At 46.3% G+C, this 27698-nt stretch overlaps 1 protein-coding gene across 1 annotated transcript in view; it reads left to right on the plus strand.

The window, feature by feature from the left end:
- runx3 (RUNX family transcription factor 3) overlaps window positions 1–27698 on the plus strand; it is a 65009-nt gene that overhangs the window by 30516 nt on the left and 6795 nt on the right. The window contains exon 4 of the mRNA XM_070898460.1: window positions 11151–11324. Within this exon, the coding sequence (XP_070754561.1) occupies window positions 11151–11324 (174 nt within the window). The remainder of the gene's footprint in view (window positions 1–11150; window positions 11325–27698) is intronic.

Below are 27698 nucleotides of genomic sequence, written 5' to 3' on the forward strand. Positions count from 1 at the left end.
AGCAAAACTGCTTTATCGGCCAATATAACCAAGTATTGCTGATACTTTAGCTTGTGCTGTTTGAAGATGTGTCCAAAAGACTCTCGATGTAATCAGAGACATTATCGCTCAGTTACATGCAAGAATGCCAGTGTATTTTTGTAGTGGGCCTGGTTGTATGGTACTACTGAAAATAGATTGGATCACAGGTAGGCTTCTAGGGCTGTGTACCTAGCCTAGGTGTGCCATGAAACTGCAACTGCGAGCAGGACCGTATATCTGCCTTGACCATGACATTGAGCTCCATCCAATAGCTTGGCTAAAGCTCAATGAAATGTGCTCTCAAATGCAGCAAGGGAGATACAGTGATCGAATTCGAACTGCCCGGTTGGGGCAACGTGTTCTGCTGCTGTGCTATACAACCAGTTGGAGGATGGGGGAAGAATGGGTCATCAGAATAGGAAGAAGCGTGGCCAAAATTAACGACATTTTACAATCTCTTTCCAGGCCCGCAGGGATAAAAAAGAAACATGCCCCATCTCTACATTTCACGTATCTTTTCAAATTTTAAGCAACAGTTTACATTTACAATGAAAGCCATAACTAGTTTGTCATGAAGGGATTTGATAGGGCAGACGTAGAGAGGATGCTTCCACTTGTGGGGGAGTCCAAAACTAGGGGCCATATGTACAAGATAGTCGCTAATAAATCCAATAAGGAATTCAGGAGAAACTTCTCCTCAGAAAGCAGTGAGAATGTGCAACATGTTACCGTGTGGAGTGGTTGAGGCGAATAGCATTGATATATTTAAAGGGCAGCTGAGGGAGAAAGGAAACAAAGAAACATAGAAAATAGGAGCAATAGTCGGCTATTCGGCCCTTCATGTCTGCACCGCCATTCAATATGATCATGGCTGATCCTCTATCTCAACACCATATTCCTGCTTTTTCCCCATTCAGGAACAGAAGGATATGTTGATAGAGTGAGATAAAGTCACTTGGGAGGAGGTTTGCATGGAGCATAAGCATCTGACATAGATCTGTTGGGCCGAATGGTCTGTTTCTGTGTTGTAAATTTTACGCACTGCAACATGTTGGGGATTTAAATTATTTTAACTCTTTCCAAGTCTAGCTATGCTTTATCACCTCCACAAATAAACCTGCACTGTTTACCGGCCAAGGCAGTCGGCTGTGGCACGTCAATTGGCTGCAGGCCAGAGACTAGTTGAAAAAGAAACCTCATTCCTGCATTCCTTGCTAACTTGTTTGCTCTGCTCACGGACAAACAACAGGAAGAAAACCATCAGCTGGAATTTTATTTTACAGGTGTATCCTTGGTCAACTTTATTTACACTGCAGCCTTCATTAGTGTCTTTGGATATACAGTAGTGAATCTAAACAGAAGGATTTGTATCATGGGAGATTCATCAATCATACCTAGTTGCCTATAGTGAAGAGCCTTCATTACCTCAGAGTGAATAAATTCGCTGCTGTTCACATGAGCTGGCAGAAAGCCGTCAAATAGATGCCCTGATGGTTCCCTGAGGCAAGAATACTATGGGATGTGCAATCAATTCTTACTCATTTTCTTTTCTGTCCTGCTGATCCCGCTTTTCAAAGGTTCTCCACTGCTGCCTTCCATTCCCAACACTTCTTGACTCGGAACTCTTTTTATTGATCGACCTCGGAGGAAAAGCCAAGGTTCATAGTACAGAGCATCAACATGGTTGAAATAGATCGAGGCTGAGGTAAATCAAGAACTCGTGATTAGCTGATGCCAAACTTGAGTTTTAAAAGTCTGAAGACTGCAGGGAGAAGGACAGGCTGAGGGCGGTAAGGGAGTTCCACAATTTGCATCCAAGCAATAAGTCAGAGCAGCACACAGAGCAGCGAGTCTGATTCAACAGTGACGCAGAACGCAGAGGAAGAGCTTGTTGGTACTTGTAGCTTGATGGGAAGAGAGGAAATTTCAGAGGGGCACTGAGCATACTCATATTGATAAAATAGACATAAGGGAGTCTGTGCCATGGAATCTTTCCTGGTCGATCATCGTAGTGATCTGTGGCTAGCCAGTAGGAAGCGCACTTTTGCAGGACGGGATTGGTCTTGCATGATGCTGCATTTCAACAAGTGGTTTGACCATGACCATCATAATTTTCCCAAGGGTGGCAGAAGAGCTTAAATGTTATCCTAGACTTGCATCCAGACACATCCCTATGGAAGGGCATTTTTATATTTGATTTTAGAATGAGTTTGGCATCAGACACTGTACGTTGGTAATTGAATCATATTACAATTGATGGCTGGTTGAGCTAGTGGCATTAGAGTGCAGCCAGCAAGCATATGTTTCCAATAGATTCCTGTCTCCTATTCACATAGGATAGGTAGATTACAGATGACTGGATGAATTCTTATCATTATTAATGGACCAGAAATTGCTGGCAAAATAACTCTCTGTCTCTTAATCCAAGCTTTCTTTCCCTCTCCTTATTTCTCTTTCTGCACCTGAGTTTAATACGCATAATTCTTAAAAATGTGGTAACTCCAGCGATTACTTTACAGATCACTTTTTTTTCTTGCGAAATGCAGCTGAAGTGCAAGGATAGGACACATCCAAAGTGGAGAAGACAGATGAACAATAAAAACTGAATGGTGTAACAAAAAAAAAGTTTTTAAAAACTGAAATAAATAGAAAACACTTGAATTGGAGAACAGGAGAGTCAGCATCAGGGGAAAGGCATGATGTTTCAGATATTAGTGTGCAAATCGCCCAGCTATTTGTGGCGAGGAAGAGATACCTTGTGCATTGCGAATCACCACAAGTTGCTGGACAATTTGTGCTGCTCTAATGTTAGCATTCGAGAAGAGCAGCTTGCCCTCAACCTCCCTGTTAGTTTCATAAATTGCTGCATTTGTCCATTAATTGCCCACTTAACTCGCCGCAGAAAGTTAAGGCTGGTATTTAGCAGCGAAGTACCCTTTTTAATGACGGGATTTATGTTCCTGCAACGCCACTCAACATCCTCAGCCCAGAAAGGGAACAATTCAAACTGTGGCATCTCACTCCTGCAGGTAGTAAATTGATCATGAGATTTTTAAAATTTTAATTTTTTTTCATGTTTTTCTTACTTTTCCTTTCTGTTTCTTTTTTTTTCTCGCTCACTCTCTTAATCCAAACTTTCTTTCCCTCTCTTTATTTCTCTTTCTGTACCTGATTTGATTCTTAAATCACCCAATTTCCGTCATTCCTTGGTTTCTTTCTCAATCCTTAACTCTCAGTGGTTGAGGAGATAGACTGTTGGTGCCATCGTTCACTGAGGTCCCAGATGCCCCGTTGCCCACGTTGCGCTGTTATCAGCTCGCACATTCAGCAATTGGCAGCGCAAACTTCTTTGGGCTGAAGGGTGAGGGGGGAAAGTCTAACTAATGGGGCACACCATGAGATGTCCCTCACCAGCACATTCTGGGCCAATGGTTCAAATGCTCTTTCTAACATATGTGTGTGTGTGTGTGTGTCAATGCATTCAATTTTTATGATCTAATAAAAGTATTTTTGGCACATTGTTTCATTGACACACTATAAAATTCAAAATTCAAGTTCAAAATTCTCATCCTTATTTTCAAATCCCTCTATGGCCTCGCCCCCTTCCTATCTTTGTCATCTCCACCAGTCCCACAACCCCCCGAGATGTCTGCATTCCTCTAATTCTGCCCTCTTGAGCATTCCTGATTATAATCGCTCAACCATTGGTGGCCATGCCTTCTGTTGCCAAGGCCCCAAGCTCTGGAACTCCCTGCCTAAACCTCTCCGCCTCTTGACCTCTCTTTCCTCCTTCAAGACATTCCTTAAAGCATACCTCTTTGACCAAGCTTTTGGTCACCTGTGCTAATTTCTACTTATGTGGCTCGGTGTTAAATTTTTAATCTCAAAACACTCCTGTGAAGTGCCTTGGGACGTTTCACTACGTTAAAAGCGCTATATAAATACAAGTTGTTGTTGTTGTTATAAAGGATACCAGGTTAGAAATCATCTCACATAAATCTTTAAAAGATACAAAGACCTTATTTCCCCAATGGGTTAGGGAGTTTATCCAGTGAGTACTTAAACCATAGCGATCAGATCAATCCCAGGTCTGTGCTGAATTCACAGATCTCAGTGAGGTTGGTGATAGGGGTGATTTAGTTGCCCATAGTACCCCTTGGTTAGGGAGGAAAGACTTGCATTTATATAGCACCTTTCATGACCTCTGGACATGTCAAAGCGCTTTCCAACCAATGGAGTGCGTTTGGAGTGTAGTCACTGTTGTAATGTGGGAAACACGGCATCCAATTTATGCACAAGCAAGCTCCCACAAACAGCAATGTGATAATGACCAGATAATCTGTTTTTTTATGTTGATTGAGGGATAAATATTGGCCAAGACACCGGGGATAACTCCCCTGCTCTTCTTCGAAATAGAGCCATGGGATCTTTTACGTCCACTTGAGAGAGCAGACGGCACCTCTGACAGTGCAGCACTCCCTCAGTACTGCACTGGAGTGTCAGCCTAGATTTATTTGTGCTCAAGTCCTTGGAGTGGGACTTGAACCCACAACCTTCTGACTCAGAGGTGAGATTGATACCCACTGAGCCACAGCTGACACAGCTAGCTAGATTTAAAACAGATGATTTTTAGATTTCACAAACACTGGAGTGCTACAAATGAAAATATCACTAAGCTCTGGAATTCCCTCTCCACCTCTCTACCACTACTTTCCCGCTTAAAATCTGTCTTTGACCAAACTTTGATCTGCCCTCATATCTCCTTATGTGGCTCAGTATCAAATTTTGTTTTATAATGCTCCTGTGAAACGCCTTGGGATGTTTTACTACATTAAAGGCACTATATAAATCTAAGTTGTTGTTGCTGATTGCAGTTCTTGCTCTCAGATCGAGAAAGGTTTAGGAAATGTTGTTGGTAGGAGATACCTTACAATCTGAAACCAGTCAATTATCTATTGTGATAAGAAGTTTGCTCTCTGAGTCCCAGTCCGACAATCTCATTTAATATCAGCCGGAGAGCAGTAGACTTTTTTTTTGTTCTGGCACATCTCGGTTGGATTCAATATTGGGTAGGAGAGAGACTTGGAGAGACATCAAGCACATCCTGCATCCCAGGTCCCTCCGACATGCTGCAGGTGCCCAGTGTGTCGACATCTGCTAAATGTCTAGCCCTCATTATTAATAGTTCCCCTGCTCAGCACATGCTTCTGTTGTTGACAGTATGAGAAAGAGAGTAATGGGTGTTTCCTCAACTATTTGGCTGCTTGGCACATGCTAATTCCACTTACAGAAAGAGTGTAAGGTGTTTTGTAAAAACACAATGGAACGGGTACGCTGTAAACTGCCCAGCTCATGGTTGTGTTACTCACAATGAGAACGTGCTACAAATGTGTTATCAGGATGTAATTGTGTGCGTTATAAACAGTACTTGTTCAGCTGCAGAGTGCGCATTCCTCTTAGCTGCGATGAGAGAGTATTACAAGTATGTTATAACAGCACGGGGAGAGTGTGATGGATCTGTTATAACTGTTCAGGTGTTCATCTCATGTTGCTCAGATGTGTTTCAAGTGGAACATGCATTTTCTAAATAGTTCACCTGGTCAACGTTTATTCCTGTTTCTTGCAGTGAGACAGGCTACAGGTGTGTTATAACTGTGAGACATGTGGTTTATAAACAGTTAAGTAGCTCAGTGCATGTTCATATTGCTTGCAGTGACAGTATTAAGGGGAAGCGTGTAATGGGTAGGTTATAAGAGCATAACAGTGTGTTATTAACAATTCAGCTCCTCAATACAGGTTCCTTTTTCCTCGGCATGGGACAAAGCATTATGCCTATGTTATAAATAGTTCATCTGGCCGCCACAGACTTTCATTACGTTCAACAGAACAGAATGTAATCGGTGCATTATAAAACTGACTATTATGCTTCCGACTGCCTTTGCCTTCTGTGTAGTTCTGGACTTCTGGAAACTTTACCTCCACATAATCAACATCAGGCCTTTAATGAACATTTCTCCCACTGTTCTGACTAAAGTCAGTCCAAATCTCTCAGACTTCAGCAGCTGACATCCTTCTGCCAACTGGATGCCAGCCAGCCTATTTCCCTTTAAATGGATATTTTCTTTGCGCCTTTAGAGGCAGCCAATTCATCACAAGTGTAATAGAACCTTAAGAAATATGAATTATTGTAGTGTTGGAACGATTCTATTTTTTCTTGCCCTATATTTGTTAAAGCTGGTTTAAAAAAAAAATCTCTGAGTGAAGCACAGACACTTTGGCTTTGGGCGGGTTTCTTTTTTAAAAGTTGACATTTGGAACGTTGTGGGGAGTAGACAGTAGCTGCAGTGTTTAAGCAGCACAGAGTACAGCCAAGGCAAAGACTTGGCGTGACTGGATCCCTTTCCAAATGGCGCAAGCAAGCCAACTTCAAACATGTGAATAATAATCTATCTGTGACTGCCTCTGTTAGTCGCTAGAAGAGTCTGTTCCCTCCTAAATATTTCTCTGGCTGTTTATGCTGGGTCTTGTGGCTTTTGCGTGTGTTCAATTATAAGACGGGCATCTGTGTTTGGAGTTTTTTTTTTAAACTGAGTTTTAACTGAAAAATGTCCTGATTTAAAATAAAAACCAAACCATTAATGGTGCAGAGGTATGAAAACAGCCAAATGCAAGGGTGTAACTGTTAACATATCAGTTAAATTCTGGCAATAGGAATCAGAAAACACCTTTGTCTACTTTTTCTGACTGATGAATATATACAGCATATTGCTGCTTTACAAATATTACCTCATTCCTATTTTAGGTGAAGTTACTCCTCTTCAGCCCTGGATATGCAGGCATGTGTCAGAACTTCTATTTCAGTTTGGGGAACCAACAGTTAGTTCAATGTTTGCTTTTTATCATGGGGGAGGAGGTTCTGCTCACTGGAATATAAGATAAATTCCTCCTTGTCAGGCAATTCAGTGGAAAGAAATGCAAATTTCTACCAATAGTGGACCAAGTAGCAACTGTCGCTGGATCTTCAGATGGTTCATAATTTTGTTCAAACCACGGCGTGTCTGGAGCAGGGAGACATGCTGACAATGTAATGGGTATTTGATTGGTGACACAGTATCATGGCCTGGAGCGCTGCAATTTTCCACATGGTGATGATGTCCCAATCTCAGCTAGACCATTAGGTGGGGAAATATAATAGAGGCAAGGCACTTCCCCACCAGACGGAGGGAGTGAAAGTTGGAGGGTGGTGTCACCCTATGTCGCTCTCCTGGGAGAGCAGCATTAGTATATCCCTACCAAGTGGAACCATTTCCCTTTCTTATCCGTATCTCAGGTGTTGCTGTGTTTGAGTTGCCCACATTGCCTTACTGCCACTCCACCTCCGCACTGGAAGGTCAGACAGTTGGTGTCAATGCTCGGTTGCTCAAGCTGCAGGAGGTGCCCTTTAGAATGATTTGTTCTGCTCGTTGTATTTCTCCGTAGAGTTTTCCAGGATTACAGCCCAAGTGAAGAGCCAAGCAGCGTTGTCCAGTGACGTCGAATGAGATCAAATGATGGTCAAGGCTGTAGATTTGATGTTGTGTTTAGTCCAACACATTCCCATGGTCCATGACTTCAGTGTGCATTTTCAATGGTGAACTGTGTTTTTGTTGTTGTTTTAAAGGTCATTATATATAAATATAATTGTTACTTACCCTGCTGAAGCCTAATTTTTCCAGAATAAAATAAATATTGAATATAAAAACCCAAATATGACCTTTTGACTACATTGTAACACAGTTATTTGTCAATGGGTTAATTTGGGGATTGGACTGATTTCCATTGCATGGTTCTGTGTTAAATGGTTCCTGTCAAAGACTGAGCGACCCGTGTCTGTAGTGCTAAATTGTCATCCGCTCAAAATAAGCAAAAAAGCACCAACTTTCTCAAAGCAGACACTGCTGTGGAGTTGCCCTCCCTGTCCATTCTGGCCACCAGAGAACCTGTCGCTTGGTGGGAGAAAATTAAGTACAAGTTAGATTTCAAAAATACGGTTCAAGCTAACGAGAAGTGTGCACACTAGGACATCAAAAGATAAATAAAAAACAGAGACTCTATTCAGGAAATCGAATGCTGCCGGCTTCTCACCATATGATTATTAATAATACTTGCATTTATATAGTATCTTGTCACGTTGAAAAATTTCAAAGCACTTCACACAATGAATTACTTTGAAGTGCCGTGACTGTTATGTGAGCAAATGCTGCAATCACATCCCACAAATAGTCGATGATGAATTAAACTATTTAATCAGTGCATTTAGCTATAAACTTTAGGAACCCTTGATTTACGCAACTTGGTTGTCTCCAACAAGGACTATTTTCCTTTAAATTGATAGGAGTATTTTAAATCATTACTAACTGAGCCAATTCAGAATTGAAACTATGTCTTAATTGCCAATTTATTTAGCATTTCGTTAGGATTAGTTGTAAGCACTTAATTTCATCTCATGCCCAAACGGATCCCTCTGCACATTAATTAGCAATTAACACATTCCTTCAGTTGCTCTGTTGCTTAATCTCATAACCAGTAGGATGGGCAGGAAAGCACAGAGACATTCAAGTCGGTTGCTTAAAGGCTGTTGGTGAGACTTTTTATTGCAGCAACTGGGCACATTTACAGTATAAGAATTTTCAAAGAGATTTTTGTCGCTTTTCATCTCTCAGCTGCGTACAGATAAGACCTGGCTCCTGTCAGCTCTGATCCTGCTCTAAATGCTTGTCTACTTCTAAAATGTCTTCAAAACTAGACAGCTTTGCACACTGGGTCCAAAATAAAAATTGAATGACAACTTACTGTATGCAGTGGTATCGCAACAAGATAACAATAACTAAAATGGTCTAGCCCTTTACGATTCAGTTTATTTACGAAGCTCAAAGAAATGTTGAATAATACGACAGGTGCTGCTTTAAGAGTTGTACCTGCTTTGAGCAGTACGTAGCCAACAAGCCAAAGTTATATTGCCCAACTCCATATTGCTCTGAGCAGGCATGGAAAAATGGCGAGCTTGCTGCTGAATCTGAGGGCGTTGTTCATGAAATAGGGAGGTTATCATAGTGCACGGTGTTTAATGTTATCGCTCTATGGACTTATGGGTTGTTGAAGAATGTGCTGACACAGGAGAAGCAGACTGAAAAGGTTTACAATGAACTCAAAGACATTGAAAGCACACTTGACTTTGAAACCCTTCTGCAACATTTCCATCAAAATCAGGGGGAGAAAAGGATGGTTGTGGCATATTCAATTGAGCTCAAGTGGCTGTCTGCATACTATTCTTGGGTATCTTGCAAGACACACGTTCGAGAGATTATTTATTGAGCTGAGAGGTGTGGTCAGACAGGCGAGGCTGTGGTCACAGACAGAGACAAACAATGAAGCTTTGGATATGGGGGCTCATTTTCCGAGCCTGGGCTGCTGGTGGGGAGCCTGGCCCGCTGGCCATGCACAGCAATGAATCCTGGGCAGCATACCGACGACTTCCCAGCATGCACAGTCGGAAAGTGAGGCTCCACCTCCCCTCCACCAACACCACAAGCTGAGAAAATCAGCCCCAGCGTCCCAGTGTTGTAAATGACTTGATAGAAATCTTCGATCATCAGCTCAGAAACTGGAGATTAGGTAAAAAGTTGGTAGCGTAGTGGTTCTGCATCCTAGACAGGCATCCCAGAGGGCGTCAGTTCAAATCTCCTCGCGGCACGTTGTGAAATTGAATTCACACTGCCGACTAGGTAAGCTCCAAAGTGTGCAAATCTCATTTGTATGTCTGGTCACTTGAGCTGCCGTGCCAACTTACACTGGGGCCTAATGGGGTAGGCTTTGTGGGCAGCTTTCAAAGCTGGAGAACCAGTGCTAAACCACCACAGCCACCTGCGGCTTGTTAGCCAGTATGGGGGAGGTCCCCGGAGTTGTTCTCCTGCTCGAGCTCTGTTACTTCAGAAGGAAAGCGATGGAAACCCGGGAAATAAAGAAGAGAAATGTTTAGAATTATACGTGTCGCTAGATCAAGGTTTGCTGAAAATCTTAGCAATGGGATTTAACAGCAGCTTGTGTTTCTATTATCACGGCGCGAGAGATAGTGCAGAATGTCATTATCTGGAATTAGAGCGAAATAAAAATCAAATTGACCCCTTCCATCACTGGCCTGTTGCATAATCTTTCCCTTCACTTAACATCTGTACAGATGACAGTGTATTTGTGTTGGTAACAGCTATAAAGTAGAACAAAAAACATTGCTTAATTCATAGTGTTTAAGAAATTGTCTTTTGGTGCAGAAATAAAGCTCGTAGTGCTGATTCAGCTTTGAAACGGAATGGGTGGATCAAATGATTTTTCGGAGGATATCTAGATCGCGATTATGCCGATTGACTTTATCAAGTTCAATGCATTTTACTTTTAAGAGGTCAGCGATATTCAGTAGGGCTCATCAGATATAGACAGGCAGTGTCAGTCTCACTGCCTGCCTGAGTCAGGATTTGTGGCAGAGTGCAGCATAATAAGCATGCCACTCGTGAAGCACTCAAACACAACAAGGTTACGAAATGTCAATCAGTTCAAAACAAGGAAGGAGGTTCTGGCAGCACCCGTTTCACAGATGGCCATGGGTTTTGTCAGCCTCAATTGCATACGTTTTGTAATTCTGCTACTGGACCAGCAGGTGGAGTTATTTGTTAATGCTGCACTAGACTGGTTCTCCATCCGACCACAGACAGTGCTATAGAAAAGGACGGGTATGGCGAAGTAGCCATTTTAAATGAAAAGACTAGGCAGACAACCCTTATCTCGCATTGCAATAGGAAGCCAGTCCCCTTCCAAAAGGCATGAGATACAATGCAAGGTGGGTGTATTCTGTTCGAATTTGGACACCAAAATGTCTGCCTTGCATCTGTCTTTAATTTCTACTGCACTGTGGGATGGGTCAGGACCCAGATTTGCCTTCCTCCCTCCAACTCCCCGCCTCAGGCCAATTATAAAGGTAGCTACTTCCCTTTGCAGAAATTTGTATAGCAACGGGTTCGGTGGTAGAGGCAAACAGCAGTGTGGAAGAAGTGAAGAGACTAAAAGATTTTAACTCAATGTATTATCTTTTATTGCAGGGCACAGACAAAAGCTTGAAGACCAGGCCAAACCTGGCACGCTTTTCTCGGACCGCCTGAGCGAGTTGGAACGGTACCGCCAGACAGCAATGCGGGTTGGTCCATCAACGCCCAGCCCTCGGACCCTGGGCGTGCCCTCCCACTTCAGCCCACAAACCCAAACACAGATTCAGGGTGAGTGGAACATGAAAGCACTTTAGGGATCAACTCTGGGAAATCCTCACAAGCAGTTGAATATTTCCATACAATGCTTCATCATAAAATCAGTAGCATTAGTATAGGGAGGGGCATGGTCACAAGCTATAAGAAACACTTCATATTTGTTGTGGTCATGTGAAATTCTTGACAGTCATGTACTGACGCTACTGGTGCCTCGAGTTCAAGCTTTCTTCCTTTAACCAAGTCCATTGTTGTTTTCAGCGTAACTTGGATTCACATTGCCCTCTTGTGACAGCATTTCATCCACTTTTGTGGAGTCTGTGTAAAAAAAAAACACTTTAGCTAAGTCCAGAACTGAACTCAGTGTGGTAGTTGTAAAACGCTCCATTTAGGTACAGCAGGTGTTGAATGTAATGTTGAGCACCCTACAGTACATTGTCCTTATACTTCAGAACAGTAGTTACTGAACTGAACAACGGCACACGGCATCATTGAAACTATGCACAGTAAACCCATTGTTCTGGTTCTCTCCGATATATATCAGCACTATATTGCACATTATTGATGACTCCCTGGTAGAAAAACAACCTTATTATAACACAGCTATGTTGTCAGTTCTGGTATAGCATATATTATTTATGGTTCTCTGATTATTGAAGAAAGATCACAAAACCACTTCAGTATATTGCACCATCTACTATAACCCTGCATTCATATTACATAGAGGGACCTACTGCATTACAGTGCCAATTCAAAATGTATTTGTTCAGAGGTATGTAGCCAGCACTTGAATAATACCTCGGTGTCACAAAGCTGGGGGTTTTCTCCTTGGAGCAGAGAAGGTTGAGAGGAGGTTTGATCAAGGTGTTCAAAATCATGAGGGGTCTGGACAGAGTAGATAGAGAGAAACTGTTCCCATTGGCGGAATCAGAAGACACAGATTTAAGGTGATTGGCAGAAGGTCCAAAGATGACATGAGGAAAAACTTTTTTAGTGGTTAGGATCTGGAATGCACTGCCTGAAAGGGTGGTGGAGGCAGAATCAATCGTGGCTTTCAAAAGGGAATTGGATAAATAACTGAGGGAAAACATTTTGCAGGGGTACGGGGAAAGGGCGGGGGACTGGGACTGGCTGAAGTGCCTTTGCAGAGAGCTGGCATGGGCTCGACGGGCCGAATGGCCTCCTGTGCTGTAACCATTCTGTGATTTTGCAACTCAAAACTCACCACATTATTGATTTTTTCTGTTATATCGAGGCATAATCATTTGTGCGCACTGCAGAAAGCTGCATTTTAACACATTGAAACAAAGCACTTTAGGAATTAAAGTCTTTTATTTTTCCTTTTTGTACTCAGATCGACTTTTCATTAAAATGAATCAACAGAAGGAATTTAACCTCCTTTTTTAATTGGAATTTCCATCGAGAAATTAGCAAAATATTTTCATAAGTGTCTTTGTGAAAATGACAAATCGTATAAAAAGTGAAGTGAAAACTGAGACATAGGTTGAGTCAGCTGTGGCTCAGTGGGTAGCACTCTGGCCTCTGAGACAGTCCCACTCCAGAGACTTGAGCACAAAACTCCAGGCTGACACTCCAGTGCAGTGCTGAGGGAGTGCTGCACTGTCAGAGGGGCCGTCCTTCATATGGGACGTTAAACCTCAGATGGATGTTAAAGATCCCATGGCAGTATTTTGAAGAAGAGCAGGGGAGTTATCCCCGGAGTCCTGGGCCAATATTTATCCCTGAATCAACATCACTGAAACAGATTATCTGGTCATTATCATATTGCTATTTGTGGGAGCTTGCTGTGTGCAGATTGGGTTGCAACGTTTCTGACATTACAGCAGTGCCTACAGTTCAAAAAGCAATTCATTGGCTATAAAGCACTTTAGGAAGTCCAGTAGTCGTCAAAGACGCTATATAAATTCAAGTCTTTCCTTTTTAAACCGAGGGTGTATGACCCAGGCAGTCTCGATAAACAGGTGCCTCATCCAATCAGAGTTCCATTTAGTTTAGTAATCTAGAAATCAAGGTAGGAGCATTTTGTTTACCTCCTCCTAATCCAAGCATACAACTTGGAATCTGCAGTCTCCCAAATAATAAACCACTCCTCACTAATGTTCTTGCTAAGCTGTGTGTCCGTGCAGTGGTCTGGAGGTCCCGGGCAGGCTGCCCTCCGGCTTGTAAAAGGCAAAAACCGCGCTGCGCGATAATTTGAATGGGTTGCGCAGCCCGTTAAAGGGGCCGTGCACCCCCAAAAAATTAGCGGGAACAATGCTTCTGACCTGACTATTTTACAACCCACTTATACAGCTGCGTTGCACACAGCTTAAAGATGATTTTGGACCTGACAGAATAAATTCTTGGATTTGGCATATTTCTGGACAAATTTCTTTGCCACTTTTTCTGCATATTTATGACGTCATTTTCAAGTGCTGTGATGTTTTAATGACACAAATGACACAAATGTGCATGCATCATATCACTGCATATTTCGAACTAAGCTGAAAAGTAGTCGTAATGTATGAGACCTAACGACTACTGGTGGTTAGGTAATATATAATCCCCGCCTTTAGCCTGTTTCATGTATAGGCTCTTATGAAGGCTCAGTACACATGATACAAATACCCATTCACAATTATAAAATACAACATTTCCTGAAGGGATAAGCTAAGCAGCATTAATGGACTTAATGGGACAGTGTGACTGTCAGTCTCGAGCTATATTTATAATGGAATGCTTGCTTGACTACTAATGCCCTGTCTCTGTTGCTGTTCTCATGCTGCCAGTAATGTACTCCCACGCATGCATTTTTACCTAACGACAAACATACTCACTTTAGTGTGCTTCCAGTCAAAACAATTAGAATAGAAGGTAGAGATCAGACCAGCTCCTTTTTACATAAAAAAACAAACACGCAGCATTCCTTCAGTGGAGCAACGCAAGCCCAAAATAGAAAAAGGAAAAATCTTCTCAAATAAACCAAAGAAAAGAGACGGAGGCACACCTTTGTGAGGAGGCAGAGTGCTGCCACATTCATCCCAAACAATCTTTTTTTTGTAACATTATGAACATAATAATCACAAAGTACTGTAACGTGGCTTCTAATTTCATGGAGATAGGAACAAAGAAAATCAAATAAATGTCCTCTGATGGTGTCCTTAACACAATATATTTAAGGCGGAGATAGACAGACTTTTGAGTGATAAGGAAGTAAAGGGTTATGGGGAGCGGGCAGGGAAGTGGAGCTGAGCCCATGATCAGATCAGCCATGATCTTATTGAATGGCGGAGCAGGCTCGAGGGGCCAAATGGCCTACTCCTGCTCCTATTTCTTATGTTCTAGAACTGGATGTTGTTATTTTAATCTCTCTGCCACTGTTGATAGATAGAACAGATCCTAAGAGGGAGATGAAAATTGACAAAGTTTCTTGTCAACTGATCACAGAGCAGTGGTCATGGAGAAGTGAGCTGTATATCATACCATTCACTGTCCTGACAGCAAGTAGCTCCAATAGGAAATAAAGGAAACAACATGTGAGGTGGAGGGCGGGGGGTGGGGGGGGGAGAGGGGGAAGAACACACATTAAAGTCTCACAATAAAATCTGCTAAAGAGAGAGGACCAAGTAGTCTGTTTTCCTTGTCTGTACTGCTAGCCTAGCCTGAATGGCCTACTCCTGCACCTATTTTCTATGTTTCTATGTTTCTATGATCCGTCTCCAAACAACAACAAAGTTTGCTGGAACTGTACAGTGCTCTGCTCAGATCACACCTTCCATATTGCATACAGTTCTGGTCACCGAAACAGGGAGACAACTAAATGCGAGATGAAGTACAGAGAAAAGCCCTGAGACTGATCTCCAATGTCACAGGACTGAGTCATGAGGAATGACAGGAAAAACTTGGGCATTTTAGACTGGAAAGGAAGTGAATTTAAAGGTATACAAGATAATAAATGGTATGGAAACAGGTATTTCAAACTAAAGCATGACATTAAGACAAGAGGACACAAATTCAAACCAGTTAGGAACATAAGAAATAGGAGCAGGAGTAGACCATTCAGCCCTTCGAACCTGCACCGCCATTCAGTAAGTTCATGACTGATCTTCAAACTCAACTTGACCTTGCCGCACTATCCCCATATCCCTTGATTCCATTAGGAGGTTTCTTTTCCTGCAAACAGTGGTCAACACATTGAACGGACTTCTGTGTCGGGCAGTGAAGTGAAATCTTTTAAGAAGCAGTTAGACACTATGAAAGGGAGTCTTTCTGGATAGATGTGCTTTGATGGGTCAAATGGCCTTTCTCATCTTTGTGTATCTTGTGACTTTGTGCTTTGGTTTGAAAAAGGTGAAAGCTAGAAATAATTGTTACCAATCTTAGTGGACAAACAATTAAAGATGTGGCATTTCTCTGTTCATTATTTTAAGAGATGTAAACCTGCTTGTTTTAAACAGGTCAACAGATGCTTTAAGATGGCAGATATCATGCACTGTCTGCTAATACTACCAAAAGTCATTTCTAGTCTGTGTTGATTACATTTTAACTGGGGGAGAGAAGTTTTAGATATTGTCCCCAAAGCAAAAGCATGTAGTTATGGAAATTCAAAGGACAGCCAGGGTGTTTTGGCAAGGACTGTGGTCTTATTATGAAATAGGCCAAAAGCCACATACCTTGCAACTCATAATAGTGATTACATTACATTCTACTCCTATCGAGGCAGGAATTGAAGCGTTGCACCATTTGAGCTATATTCTACAAATCCAGTTTCGGGATTCCTTCTCCGATATTTTGATTAGATCCAGTTGCTGCTATTCCTGTGCTTTCTTCTCACCCTGGAGTAATGCGCTACCTCCAAAGGCACATGCACCCTTTATCAGGGCCCTTTACATATTTGAGGTCTGAACGTGGCTACAAGGCAGTTAAACATCATGAGCTGAGCATATCTTCATATCATCAGAGCTAGTTTCAGCAAGTCAACAATGCTGAAAGTCAATAGCACCAATAGTTGGGATCTGATTTCATTGCTTGACCTCATGCAACGGTGCTCTGCCTCAATACTGTTAATATCCCTCACAAATAAATGTAAATAGATAGATAGGTATAACAAACTAACTAACTTGCAATTATATAGTGCCTTTCATGACTTCAGGAGATCTCAAAGCGCTTTGCATCCAGTGAAGTACTATTGAAGTGTAATGTAGGAATCGCCAACTAGCGCACAGCAAGCTCCAACAAACAGCAGTGAGATAATGACCGCATAATCTGTTTTAGTGATGTTGCTTGATAAATGTTGGCCAGGATGCTGAGAGAATGCCCCTGCTCATCTTTGAAAAAGTGCACTGGGATATTTTACATCCACCGTAGAGAGGGCAGACGGGGCCTCGATTTAACGACGCATCCAAAAGACGGTATCTCTGACAGTGCAGCACTCCCTCAGCACTGCACTGGAGTGTCAGCCTAGATTTATGTGCTCAATCCCTGGAGTGGGCCTTGACTCAGAGGCCAGAGTGCTGCCACTATGGTAAACAGGCTGATATTTGAGCTTGTACCAGGAACATACCTTTATAAAAAAAATACTCACTGCAAAGGATGTAAATGTGTGCGGCCAAAGTCAGACTATCGTGGTTTTGTACCACGAACTGGGAAGTGGGCAGTTTTATTCTGGGTTGCTCCAGATTTACAATATCCCAGAAAATTGATTCTCTAACTCTGAACATTGGTTAATATCTGATTTCACAACTTTATTCCAATTGTATCCGAAAGGCTGCCTGGACCAAAATCAAATAAAATGAAACCCATCAGAAAATAAAAATGAAAGTCAGCGTGGGCTGAAGGTGGGGCGAGCTCCTGCCCGCATTACTTACTTTGTGTGGTTACTCAGAATAATGACTGCAGATGGTGTTGATAAGACTACAGTTCCATTAAATTACTTACTTTGCCAAAAAAAGTACATACTTCCTGTCAACTGAACATGTGGAGAGGTTTTCTTTTGCTATTGCATAGAAATGTGTACCACTGCCTGTTTTGAACGAGAAGTGATCTCATTGAAACCTATAAAATTCTTAAGGGGCTTGACAGGGTAGATGCTGGGAGGATGTTTCCCCTGGCTGGGGGGGTCTAGGAGTCACAGTCTTAGAATAAGAAGGAAAGACTTGGATTTATATAGCGCCTTTCACAACCACCGGATGTCTCAAAGCACTTTACAGCCAATGAAGTACAGAATAGTGCCATGGGATCTTCCACTTGAGAGAACAGACGGGGCCTCGATTTAATGTCTCATCCGAATGACGGCACCTCCGTCAGTGCAGCACTCCCTCAGCACTGCACTGGTGTGTCACCCTAGATTTTTGTGCTCAAGTCCCTGGAGTGGGACTTGAACCCACAACCTTCTGGCAAGAGTGCTACCCACTGAGCCTAAAGGGATCGGCCATTCAGGACTGAGATGAGGTGAAATTTCTCCACTCATAGGGCCCAAGTTTCCACATGATTCGCGCCTGATTTTTAGGAGCAACTGGTGGAGAACGGACTATCTTAGAAATCGCAATTCTCCACATTTTTTTTTCTGCAGTTCTAGTCAGGTAGAACAGTTCTAGTTTAGAACAGAATTTTTTCTTCAAAAGGGGGCGTGTCCGGCCATTGATGCCTGATTTGAAAGTTTCCACAGTGAAAATGTACTCCAAACTAAAGTAGAATGGAGCCAGTGAAGATTTTTGTAGAACTGAAAAAACCTGTTCTACACATTAAAAAATCAGGCGCAGGTTACAAATCAGGTGTCCAGAACGAGGTGGGGGGAGGGGAGGGGGGGAGGGGGGGAGGGGGGGAGGAGGAAGGGAACTCATTAAATTCGACAATAAATCCTTATTTATACTTCTACAAATATTATACAAATAAATCCAACCTGAATAAACATTTATAAGCCAAGAAAAGATTAAATAAACCATCTTCCTACCTGTGTGAAAGTGCTTCAGCCAGGGAGAATTCTGCAGCCGTTCGTGCCGCTGAGCGGGAGGGGGAGAGAGAGAGAGAGAGAGAGGGAGGGAGAGAGAGAGGGGGGGAGGGAGGGAGAGAGAGCGGGGGGGAGGGAGGGGGAGAGAGAGAGAGAGAGGGAGGGAGAGAGAGAGGGGGAGGGAGGGAGAGAGAGAGAGGGGGAGGGAGGGAGAGAGAGAGAGGGGGAGGGAGGGAGAGAGAGAGAGGGGGAGGGAGGGAGAGAGAGAGAGAGAGGGGGAGGGAGGGAGAGAGAGAGAGGGGGAGGGAGGGAGAGAGAGGGGGAGGGAGGGAGAGATAGAGAGAGAGGGGGAGGGAGGGAGAGAGAGAGAGAGAGGGGGAGGGAGGGAGAGAGAGAGAGAGGGGGAGGGAGGGAGAGAGAGAGAGGGGGAGGGAGGGAGAGAGAGAGAGGGGGAGGGAGGGAGAGAGAGGGGGAGGGAGGGAGAGAGAGAGAGAGAGGGGGAGGGAGGGAGAGAGAGAGAGGGGGAGGGAGGGAGAGAGAGAGAGGGGGAGGGAGAGAGAGAGAGGGGGAGGGAGGGAGAGAGAGAGAGGGGAGGGAGGGAGAGAGAGAGGGGAGGGAGGGAGAGAGAGAGAGAGCAGGGGGGGGGGAGAGGGGGGAGAGGGGGGTGGGGTGGGGAAGGGAGAGGTCAGGTCGGATCGGATCCAGTCCAGGAGTCGGGAGTCGGGTCCAGTGGGGAGGGGGGGTCGGGTCGGGGAACAGGAGCGTGGGTCGGGTCGGGTCAGTCAAGGGGGGGGTGGAGCGGGTGTCGGGTCTGGTCGGCGGGGGGGGGGGGGAGCGAGTGTTGGGTCTGGTCGGCTGGGGGGGGGGGGGGGGAGCGAGTGTCGGGTCAGGTCTGGTCGGCGGGGGTGGGTGGGGAGCGTGCCGGGTCGGGTCTGGTCGGCTGGGGGGGGGGGGGGGAGAGCGGGTGTCGGGTCAGGTCTGGTCGGCGGGGGGAGCGTGTCGGGTTGGGTCTGGTCGGCTGGGGGGGGGGGGGGGGAGAGCGGGTGTCGGGTCAGGTCTGGTCGGCGGGGGGGGGGGAGCGAGTGTCGGGTCAGGTCTGGTCGGCTGGGGGGGGGGGGGGGAGAGCGGGTGTCGGGTCAGGTCTGGTCGGCGGGGGGAGCGTGTCGGGTTGGGTCTGGTCGGCTGGGGGGGGGGGGGGGAGAGCGGGTGTCGGGTCAGGTCTGGTCGGCGGGGGGGGGGGAGCGAGTGTCGGGTCAGGTCTGGTCGGCTGGGGGGGGCGGGGGGAGAGCGGGTGTCGGGTCAGGTCTGGTCGGCGGGGGGAGCGTGTCGGGTCGGGTCTGGTCGGCTGGGGGGGGGGGGGAGAGCGGGTGTCGGGTCAGGTCTGGTCGGCGGGGGGAGCGTGTCGGGTCGGGTCTGGTCGGCGGGGGGGGGGTGGGGAGCGGGTGTCGGGTCTGGTCGGCGGGGGGAGCGTGCTGGGTCGGGTCTGGTCGACTGGGGGGGGGGAGAGCGGGTGTCGGGTCTGGTCAGCGGGGGGGGGGGGGGGGGGGGGAGCGGGTGTCGGGTCTGGTCGGCAGGGGGGGGGGGGGAGCGTGTCGGGTCGGGTCTGGTCGACTGGGGGGGGGGGAGAGCGGGTGTCGGGTCGGGTCTGGTCGGCGGGGGGAGCGTGCCGGGTCGGGTCTGGTCGGCGGTGGGGGGGGGGTGGGGAGCGGGTGTCGGGTCAGGTCGGCGGGGGGGGGGGGGGGGGTGGGGGGAGCGTGTCGGGTCGGGTCTGGTCGGCGGGGGGGGGGGGGGGTGGGGGGAGCGTGTCGGGTCGGGTCTGGTCGGCGGCGGGGGGGGGGGGGGAGCGGGTGTCGGGTCTGGTCGGCGGGGGGGGGGGGGGGGGGAAGCGTGTCGGGTCGGGTCTGGTCGGCTGGGGGGGGGGGGGGGGAAGCGGGTGTCGGGTCGGGTCTGGTCGGCGGGGGGGGGGGGGGGGGAAGCGGGTGTCGGGTCGGGTCTGGTCGGCGGGGGGAGCGTGCCGGGTCGGGTCTGGTCGGCGGTGGGGGGGGGTGGGGAGCGGGTGTCGGGTCTGGTCGGCGGGGGGGGGGAGCGTGTCGGGTCGGGTCTGGTCGGCGGCGGGGGGGGGGGGGGGGGAGCGGGTGTCGGGTCTTGTCGGCGGGGGGGGGGGCGGGGAGCAGGAGCTGGCCGTGGGAGGAGCCTCATTCACACAGCCCCAGTGAGGCCATTGGGCCAGGGCTAGGGGCTGCGTGCTTCGGGCCCCTCCCACACAGTTCGGCGCCTGGAGCTACTGCACTTGCGTGCCGGCTGTAGCGCGCATGTGCAGAGGTCCCGGCACTGTTTTCAGCGCAGGGACCTGGCTCCGCCACCCCCCCCCCCCCCCCACAGCTCGTGCTGGCTGCGCCGAGGGCCAGAGGACCTGTAAGTAGGTGGAGAATACCGAGGATTTTTTTAGGCGCAGTTTTAGGCGCGAAAAACAGGCGCCCAGCTCGGAGGGGCGCCCGTTTTTTTTCTTGTGGAACTTGGGCCCATAGGGTTGTAAGTCTTTGGAATCTCTACCCCAGAGGGCTGTGGATGCTCAGTTGTTGAGTATATTCAATGCAGAGATCAATATATTTTTGGATACTAAGGGAATCAAGGGATTATGGGGATAGGAGTGGAGGTTCAGGATCAGCCATGATCTTATTGAATGGCGGAGCAGGCTCGAGGGGCTCTCACAGAATGGAAAATTCTGCAAGTCAGACACATCTACACCACAATCACTCACTTAACCATTTGTGCCTGCACCCGCTCCTATTTCTTAATTTCTTATCTGCTCAGCTGAAGGAGAACAGGGTCAAGAGGCTGAGTGGTGGTAGGCGACTTGTTTGGTCAGGGGGAGGAGCGAGGGGCTAAGTGGCAATGGAGAAGAAAGCAGCTGTTTGAAAATGAGTGGCAATAGAAGAACAAGCAGGTGTGAGGACAAGAGTGAGTGTCAGACTGAGGGATCGTGCAGAGGTTGTGATCAGTGAATGCTGACACCCTGCTGCCCACACTGCCATTTCCAGTTACATCAATACAAATCATAGAGTTCAACGGTGGAACTCCGGGAATGTGCTAACACTCGACCCTCAACTGTCATCGCAAACAGATGTGACGTCCCATTTGGAAAAGTGAGCATCCAGCCTGCTATAACTCTAGGGTTTATATTCCGTGTGTTACATCAGCACGTTAAGTGCAGAATGGAATCCTGTGCCAGAGTTAAAAATGTGCAGTGTTAGGGGGAGCCTTGTTCAGGCCGAACTGGTTAAGTGACTGATTCTGGTGTAGATGTGTCTGACTTTCAGAGTTTTCCATTCTGTGAGAGCCTGCTGCAAATCCATCGAGCAACAGCTGAGGTTGGTTAAATTGGTACCCAGTAAGTGCTCAGTCGTAGGCACGTGCCGAATACATCTCCAGCGAGGCCACCCACACTAACGGCACGGTTGGAATAAACAGTACTGTACCTGCTGTGCACATGTAAAGTTAAGTGCACGCAGACTCAATCTTTAAGCAGGCACAGTGCAGAGACTAGAGGGAGAATTTCCCCTCCCTTCACCCAGCATAAACCAGGAGGAACTGGAGTTACAATGGAATGGGTCAATTTCTCGCTCCATTTCCGAGCAGTTGCAATTTCACCTCCGCTGTTTCCTCCGAGGCCAAGGCACCCGCCTAAACCAGTTGGATTCTGCATGCCTTTATGCAAATCAGGGTCCTACAGCGTATACAGGACCACGATGGCTGTTTAACTACAGACTGAGCAGGGCTCCCACCGTGGCTGCCCTGCCCAGTCAAACCTGGCCTGAATGAAGGCGAGATTCTGCAAGGTCAGTTTGAAACTTTCCTTTGTGGGGCCAGGGGGAGCAGGAGTGTGCTCCTCCGGGTCTGACGAGAATAGTCTGGGCCTCTACTGCCTAGGTTGCCTTCCCACCCACCCGCCCACTCAGTGACTTACCTGAGTGCCAGTTCCATCTTCAACTGCTAGCGGCTGGCCAGCTGCCTCTTTGCACCCGTTTTTGTTTGGGCCAGGCCTGGTTGTTAAAATCGACTGGGCCTCCCTCTCGCCTCTCCCGGCCGAGCCTCTCGCTGGCCTCTGCTGTACGGGCCTCCCTCTCACCTCTGCTGTACGGGCCTCCCGCTCGCCTCTCCCGGCCCGGCCTCCCGTTTGCCTCTCCCAGCCCGGCCTCCCTCTCACCTCTCCTGGCCCGGCCTCTCGCTGGCCTCTGCTGTACGGGCCTCCCTCTCATCTCTGCTGTACGGGCTTCCCGCTAGCCTCTCCCAGCCCGGCCTCTCTCACCTCTCCTGGCCCAGCCTCCCGCCTGGAAATTAAAATCTTCCCATATACTTGTGCTGTTCATTTCATCCTACCAATGAAGGAAATATTACCCTTTGTTTTGGTGAATATACCCAGTTACTAGAGGGGTTACAGAACAATGACATGTACTTTAAAGGGGCAGAACCTTAATTGAAATTTGTTTGTTAAACAATTTCCTGTCTTGATGCAGTGAGGCAAGTTGTGTTGAACCCTATCGTAAAAGTGGATAGACAATTGAAGCAGAGGAAGGTTCAGAGCAGTGGGATTACTTTTGGATAGTGCCAGTAGAGAGCTGACCCATACATGATGGACTGAATGCTGTCAAATGCAATGGGCTTTTTATTCTGCAGTGCCTATCAGAGCGATCTCCCCTTTACAGGTCTGTTTGCAACTTGTTCATTTTTAAAATCACACAGAGGGTCAAAACTTATCTTCGAATCAGTGAAGTTTAACACAAGAAATTCCCAGACGTTGTATTATTAGAGAACTGTCTTCACACAAATCGTTAATCACACTTATGTATGTGGTGTCAGGAATTATTTTCCTTCTTTACGACATACCTGGTGATTGATGAATGTTCCTGCCATTCTGCGAAGCAGCCATGTTTAGTGTTTGCTCATTCTAATAAAATGGAAGAATAGAGAAGTTTGGTCCATAACTCAGGAGAAAGAGGTATATCTTTCACAGCCAGTGCATATTGGAGACCCCACAGCAGCACCTTTCAACCAAAAGCAGACCCGTTAAAAAAATCTCAGAGCTTTTTCAAAGCAGACTAATAAAATGTTACCAGCCATTCCTGCACACCCCCCTGCCTCTCCATCCTCACTCTCCTGTTCAAACATTTACTGCACACTTCCAGTTACACTCACTTAAAAATGGGATGGAAATGAAGCTCTTTTTCCTTCTCAGGATAGTTTTTCTTCTGTCTCATGCCAGAAAAACAGTGGGTTAAAACACTAGTCATCTCTGGAGCCTTAGTTTGAATTCAGCCCGAACAGAGGGTATAAGGGTCACCGCTCTCTGACTGGATAGCTTACTAAGCCCTGTCTGCTCACTCCTGGGACCTCAGTTTGAATGTATTCTCAAAACTAGGCCAATGTTAAACTGGGTAGCTTCCCAAATACTGTTTGTTCACCTCTGGGACCTTGGAAAGAAGGGACGAAGGTCTTTTCTCTCCTAAGTAAACTGAGCCTGCAGGTATTTACAGTATTGGAGTGATAGATCTGGGAGGCCAGAGTTCAAAATCCTATTCTTGACTGGCATCTGGCCTCAGGTTTACCAGGGGATGAATTTGTCAATTCTGGCTGGTCAGCCCAGGCGATAAAAAGAAAACTATCTTGGTGGAAAAACAACTCCATTCATACCCTATGATCTAACGTATTGTCTGCGGACCACAAGTAACAGAATGAATGGAAATTCTGTGGCCTGTAATTGTATTTTCCTTTCTTCTGAATATAGTGTGTATGTCTCTATGTGTGGGTGTGTGTGTATGTCTGTGTGGGTATGTGGGTGTGTGAATGTATGTGTGCGTGTGTGTGTATGTGGGTGTGTATGTGTGTGTGGGTGTGTGTGTATGTGGGTGTGTATGTGTGTGTGGGGGGCTGGTGGGTGTGTGTGTGCAAGTGTGGGTGCGAGCGGGGTGTCTGTGGGGTGGGGGTGTGTGGGTATGTGTTTGTGTGTCTGGTGTGTGTGTGTGTGTGTGTGTGTGTGGGGCAGGGGGTGTGGATATGTGTGGGGGTGAGGGTGTGTGTCTGGGGGTGTGTGGATGTGTATGTGTGCAGGTGTGGGTGTCTGTGGAGTGGGTGTGTGTGTGTGTGTGTGTTTGTGTGGCGGGGATGTGGATGTGTGGGGATGGGGGTGTGTGTGTGTGGGTGTGTGTGCCTGGAGTGTGTGTGTGTGTGTGGATATGTGTGTGTGGGGGGGTGGGTATGTGTGGGGATGTGTGTGTGGGTGTGTGTGTCTGGGGGGTGTGGATGGGTGTGTGTGTGTGTGGGGATGGGTGTGTATGTATGGGGGTGGATGTGTGTGTGTGTGTGTGTGGGGTGGGGGAGTGTGTGGGTGTGTGTGTGTGTGTCTGGGGGTTGTGGGCGGGTGTGTGGGGATGGGTGTGTATGTATGGGGGTGGATGTGTGTGTGTGTGTGTGTGTGGGGTGGGGGAGTGTGTGGGTGTGTGTGTCTGGGGGGGTGTGGGTGGGCGTGTGGGGGTGGATGTGTATGTGTGTGTGTCTGGGGGTTTGTATGTCTGGCGGTGGGGGGGGGGGGTTGGGTGGGTGTGTGTGTAAAAGTGAATGACCAAAAACTCATTTCCGTTCTCATTGCACAAATAGTTCCTCCAATTAAACATTTACTGGGATCAAAGTAACATACGAAGATTCAAACTAAAAATGAAAACTTGTTGACTGTTTGACTGGGTGAGAGCCAAAACAGTGGAATGAGTTGCCTGACTAAATACAACTCAAAAGGTTATTTCCCAAAAAAGGTGCTACTGACCAATGTGGTTAGGTTACAGTTACCATGATGTTAACAAGGCTAGGTGAGGTATTTATCTCTTGGGTTGTGGGCAGCTGATGTGTGTGGTGTGATCTGGTCGGTTACGTAACACCTTTACTCTGCCAGTGCTAGGATCCGAATCACTCCATTCATTTTACCTTTTCTTGTGTTCAAACTTCTGTAATCTCATATTAATCACCCTCTCACCTAAGCTACACTGAAAAATATATTTTTTTATTGACGTTTAAAGAAGAGCTTTGTAATCATACAAGATCAGTGGAACTGACAGTTCTATTTTTCTAAAGATATCTCCGAATGTAAATTTGAATCGAGCCGATTTCAGAAACTCGTAAGCCAGTTTGGCAAAGCTACAGCAAAGCTCACTGAGCTGCCACGTGTTGATAACGTGATTTATTTATAAATTGGCTTTGCAATTCTGTTCGTGCTGGTAATTTCCAAAGTTGCTTACAGCTGAATGAATGGCTCCCTTTGGAATGACCGTTTGTGTGCTTGCATCACTGCAGAATAGAACCAGTGAATACTGGAAATGTACAAGATTGTCAGGATTCCTGTAAGCTATGAAACATGGAAAAGGTATGGTGAATACTAAACATGGAAGAAAGAAAGACTTGCATTTCTATAGCGCCTTTCACGACCGCCAGATGTCTCAAAGCGCTTTACAGCCAATTAAGTACTTTTGGAGTGTAGTCACTGTGGTAATGTGGGAAACGCGGCAGCCAATTTGTGCACAGCAAGCTCCCACACAAACAGCAATGTACTAATGACCAGGTAATCTGCTTTTGTTATGTTGATTGAGGGATTAACATTGACCAGGACACCGGCGATAACTCCCCTGCTCTTCTTTGAAATAGTGCCATGAAATATTTTATGTCCACTTGAGAGGGCAGACAGGGCCTCGATTTAACGTCTCATCTGAAAGACGGTAACTCCGACAGTACAGCACTCCTACAGTACTGCACTGGAGTGTCAGCTTGGATTTATGTGCTCAAGTCCCTGCAAAGTGATACTGTGGCATGAAAAGTTATCAATTCCGTGTTATGGAACTCAGAAAAGTGATTCATCCAGACCAACACGTAACAAATCAATTTGGTTTGTAGACAACATCTAACATTCTAATAGAATAAGCTGCATTTTAGCATTTACCTGTAACCTACATTCTCCAGTAATTAAAAGACATATCAGACCTAAAAGAAACTATCACCTACAGTGTGATTAGGCAGAGCCATCTCATACTGGAATATCAGCACCAGGCAATACGGTTTCAAACATATTCTGGTAATGTTTGTGCTGCTTGCGCGCCAACCCTTCAATTATATGTAAATAGGGGATGGAGCAAAATCTGCCCTTTGCCTGGAGAACTTGTTGTAGTGACTATGGCAACAATTGTGACCTGTTTAACTAACACATCCTGCCCGCAGTGGAGGAATCTAATGGAGATGCATTCCCACAGGGTGGGGAAATTGGTGAGTGAGTCATCCCAGGCACGCTCTCGCTCAGACACTGTATGTACAGCCCCCGGGAATGGCTCATAACACATAATCGCTGAACGAAAATATAAAGTTGGGAAGGGAGAGGTAAATTCATTAAAAAATAAATAACCCTGTTGGTTTTGTAAAGCGCAGTGCCCGCACGTGGCTGTTTAATCAGAGATGAAAGGGTCGCCTGCAATTCATTGTTTTTTGCAGCTTAGTCTTTGCTTATTCAGAGCAGTAATTTTCTTTAAATGACTGTCTCACACCTACAGTCCACCCAAAAACTCAGACTTGATATCATCATTTAATTATACTGTTGTAAACCATCTCAAGTGCGCTGATTAACAGTCTTCCCCTGTGGCATGTTGTGTGCGTGCCAGAAGAGGCAGACAGAGATGGTGACATACCTGCCAGGAATTATGGCTTTATCCGAGCACGGCACCTCAGGATCTCTGCCTCTTACAGTATACAAACAGCCGACCTGATCTTGTTCTCACTCAGCAGGAGGAGTTGCTGCTCCTTTAAAAAACAAAGTTGCCCTGTATAGGAACATAAGAAATAGGAACAGGAGTAGGCCATACGGCCCCTCGAGCCTGCTCCGCCATTCAATAAGATCATGGCTGATCTGATCATGGACTCAGCTCCACTTCCCCGCCCACTCCCCATAACCCCTTATCCCCTTATCGTTTAAGAAACTGACTATTTCTGTCTTAAATTTATTCAATGTCCCAGCTTCCACAGCTCTCTGAGGCAGCGAATTCCACAGATTCATAACCCTCTGAGAGAAGAAATTTCTCCTCATCTCTGTTTTAAATGGGCGGCCCCCTATTCTAAGATCATGCCTTGTAGTTCTAGCCTCCCCCGTCAGTGGAAACATCCTCTCTGCATCCACCTTGTCAAGCCCCCTCATAATCTTATATGTTTCGATAAGATCACCTCTCATTCGTCTGGACTCCAATGAGTAGAGATCCAACCTACTCAACCTTTCCTCATAAGTCAACCCCCTCGCCCCAGAGAAGTGAACCTTCTCTGAACTGTCTCCAAAGCAAGTATATCCTTTCGTAAATATGGAAAACAAAACTGCACGCAGTATTCCAGGTGTGCCCCTCACCAAAACCTTGGTGTAGCAA

Source organism: Pristiophorus japonicus, chromosome 14 (assembly GCF_044704955.1).
Source record: "Pristiophorus japonicus isolate sPriJap1 chromosome 14, sPriJap1.hap1, whole genome shotgun sequence".
Lineage (NCBI taxonomy): Eukaryota > Metazoa > Chordata > Chondrichthyes > Pristiophoridae > Pristiophorus > Pristiophorus japonicus.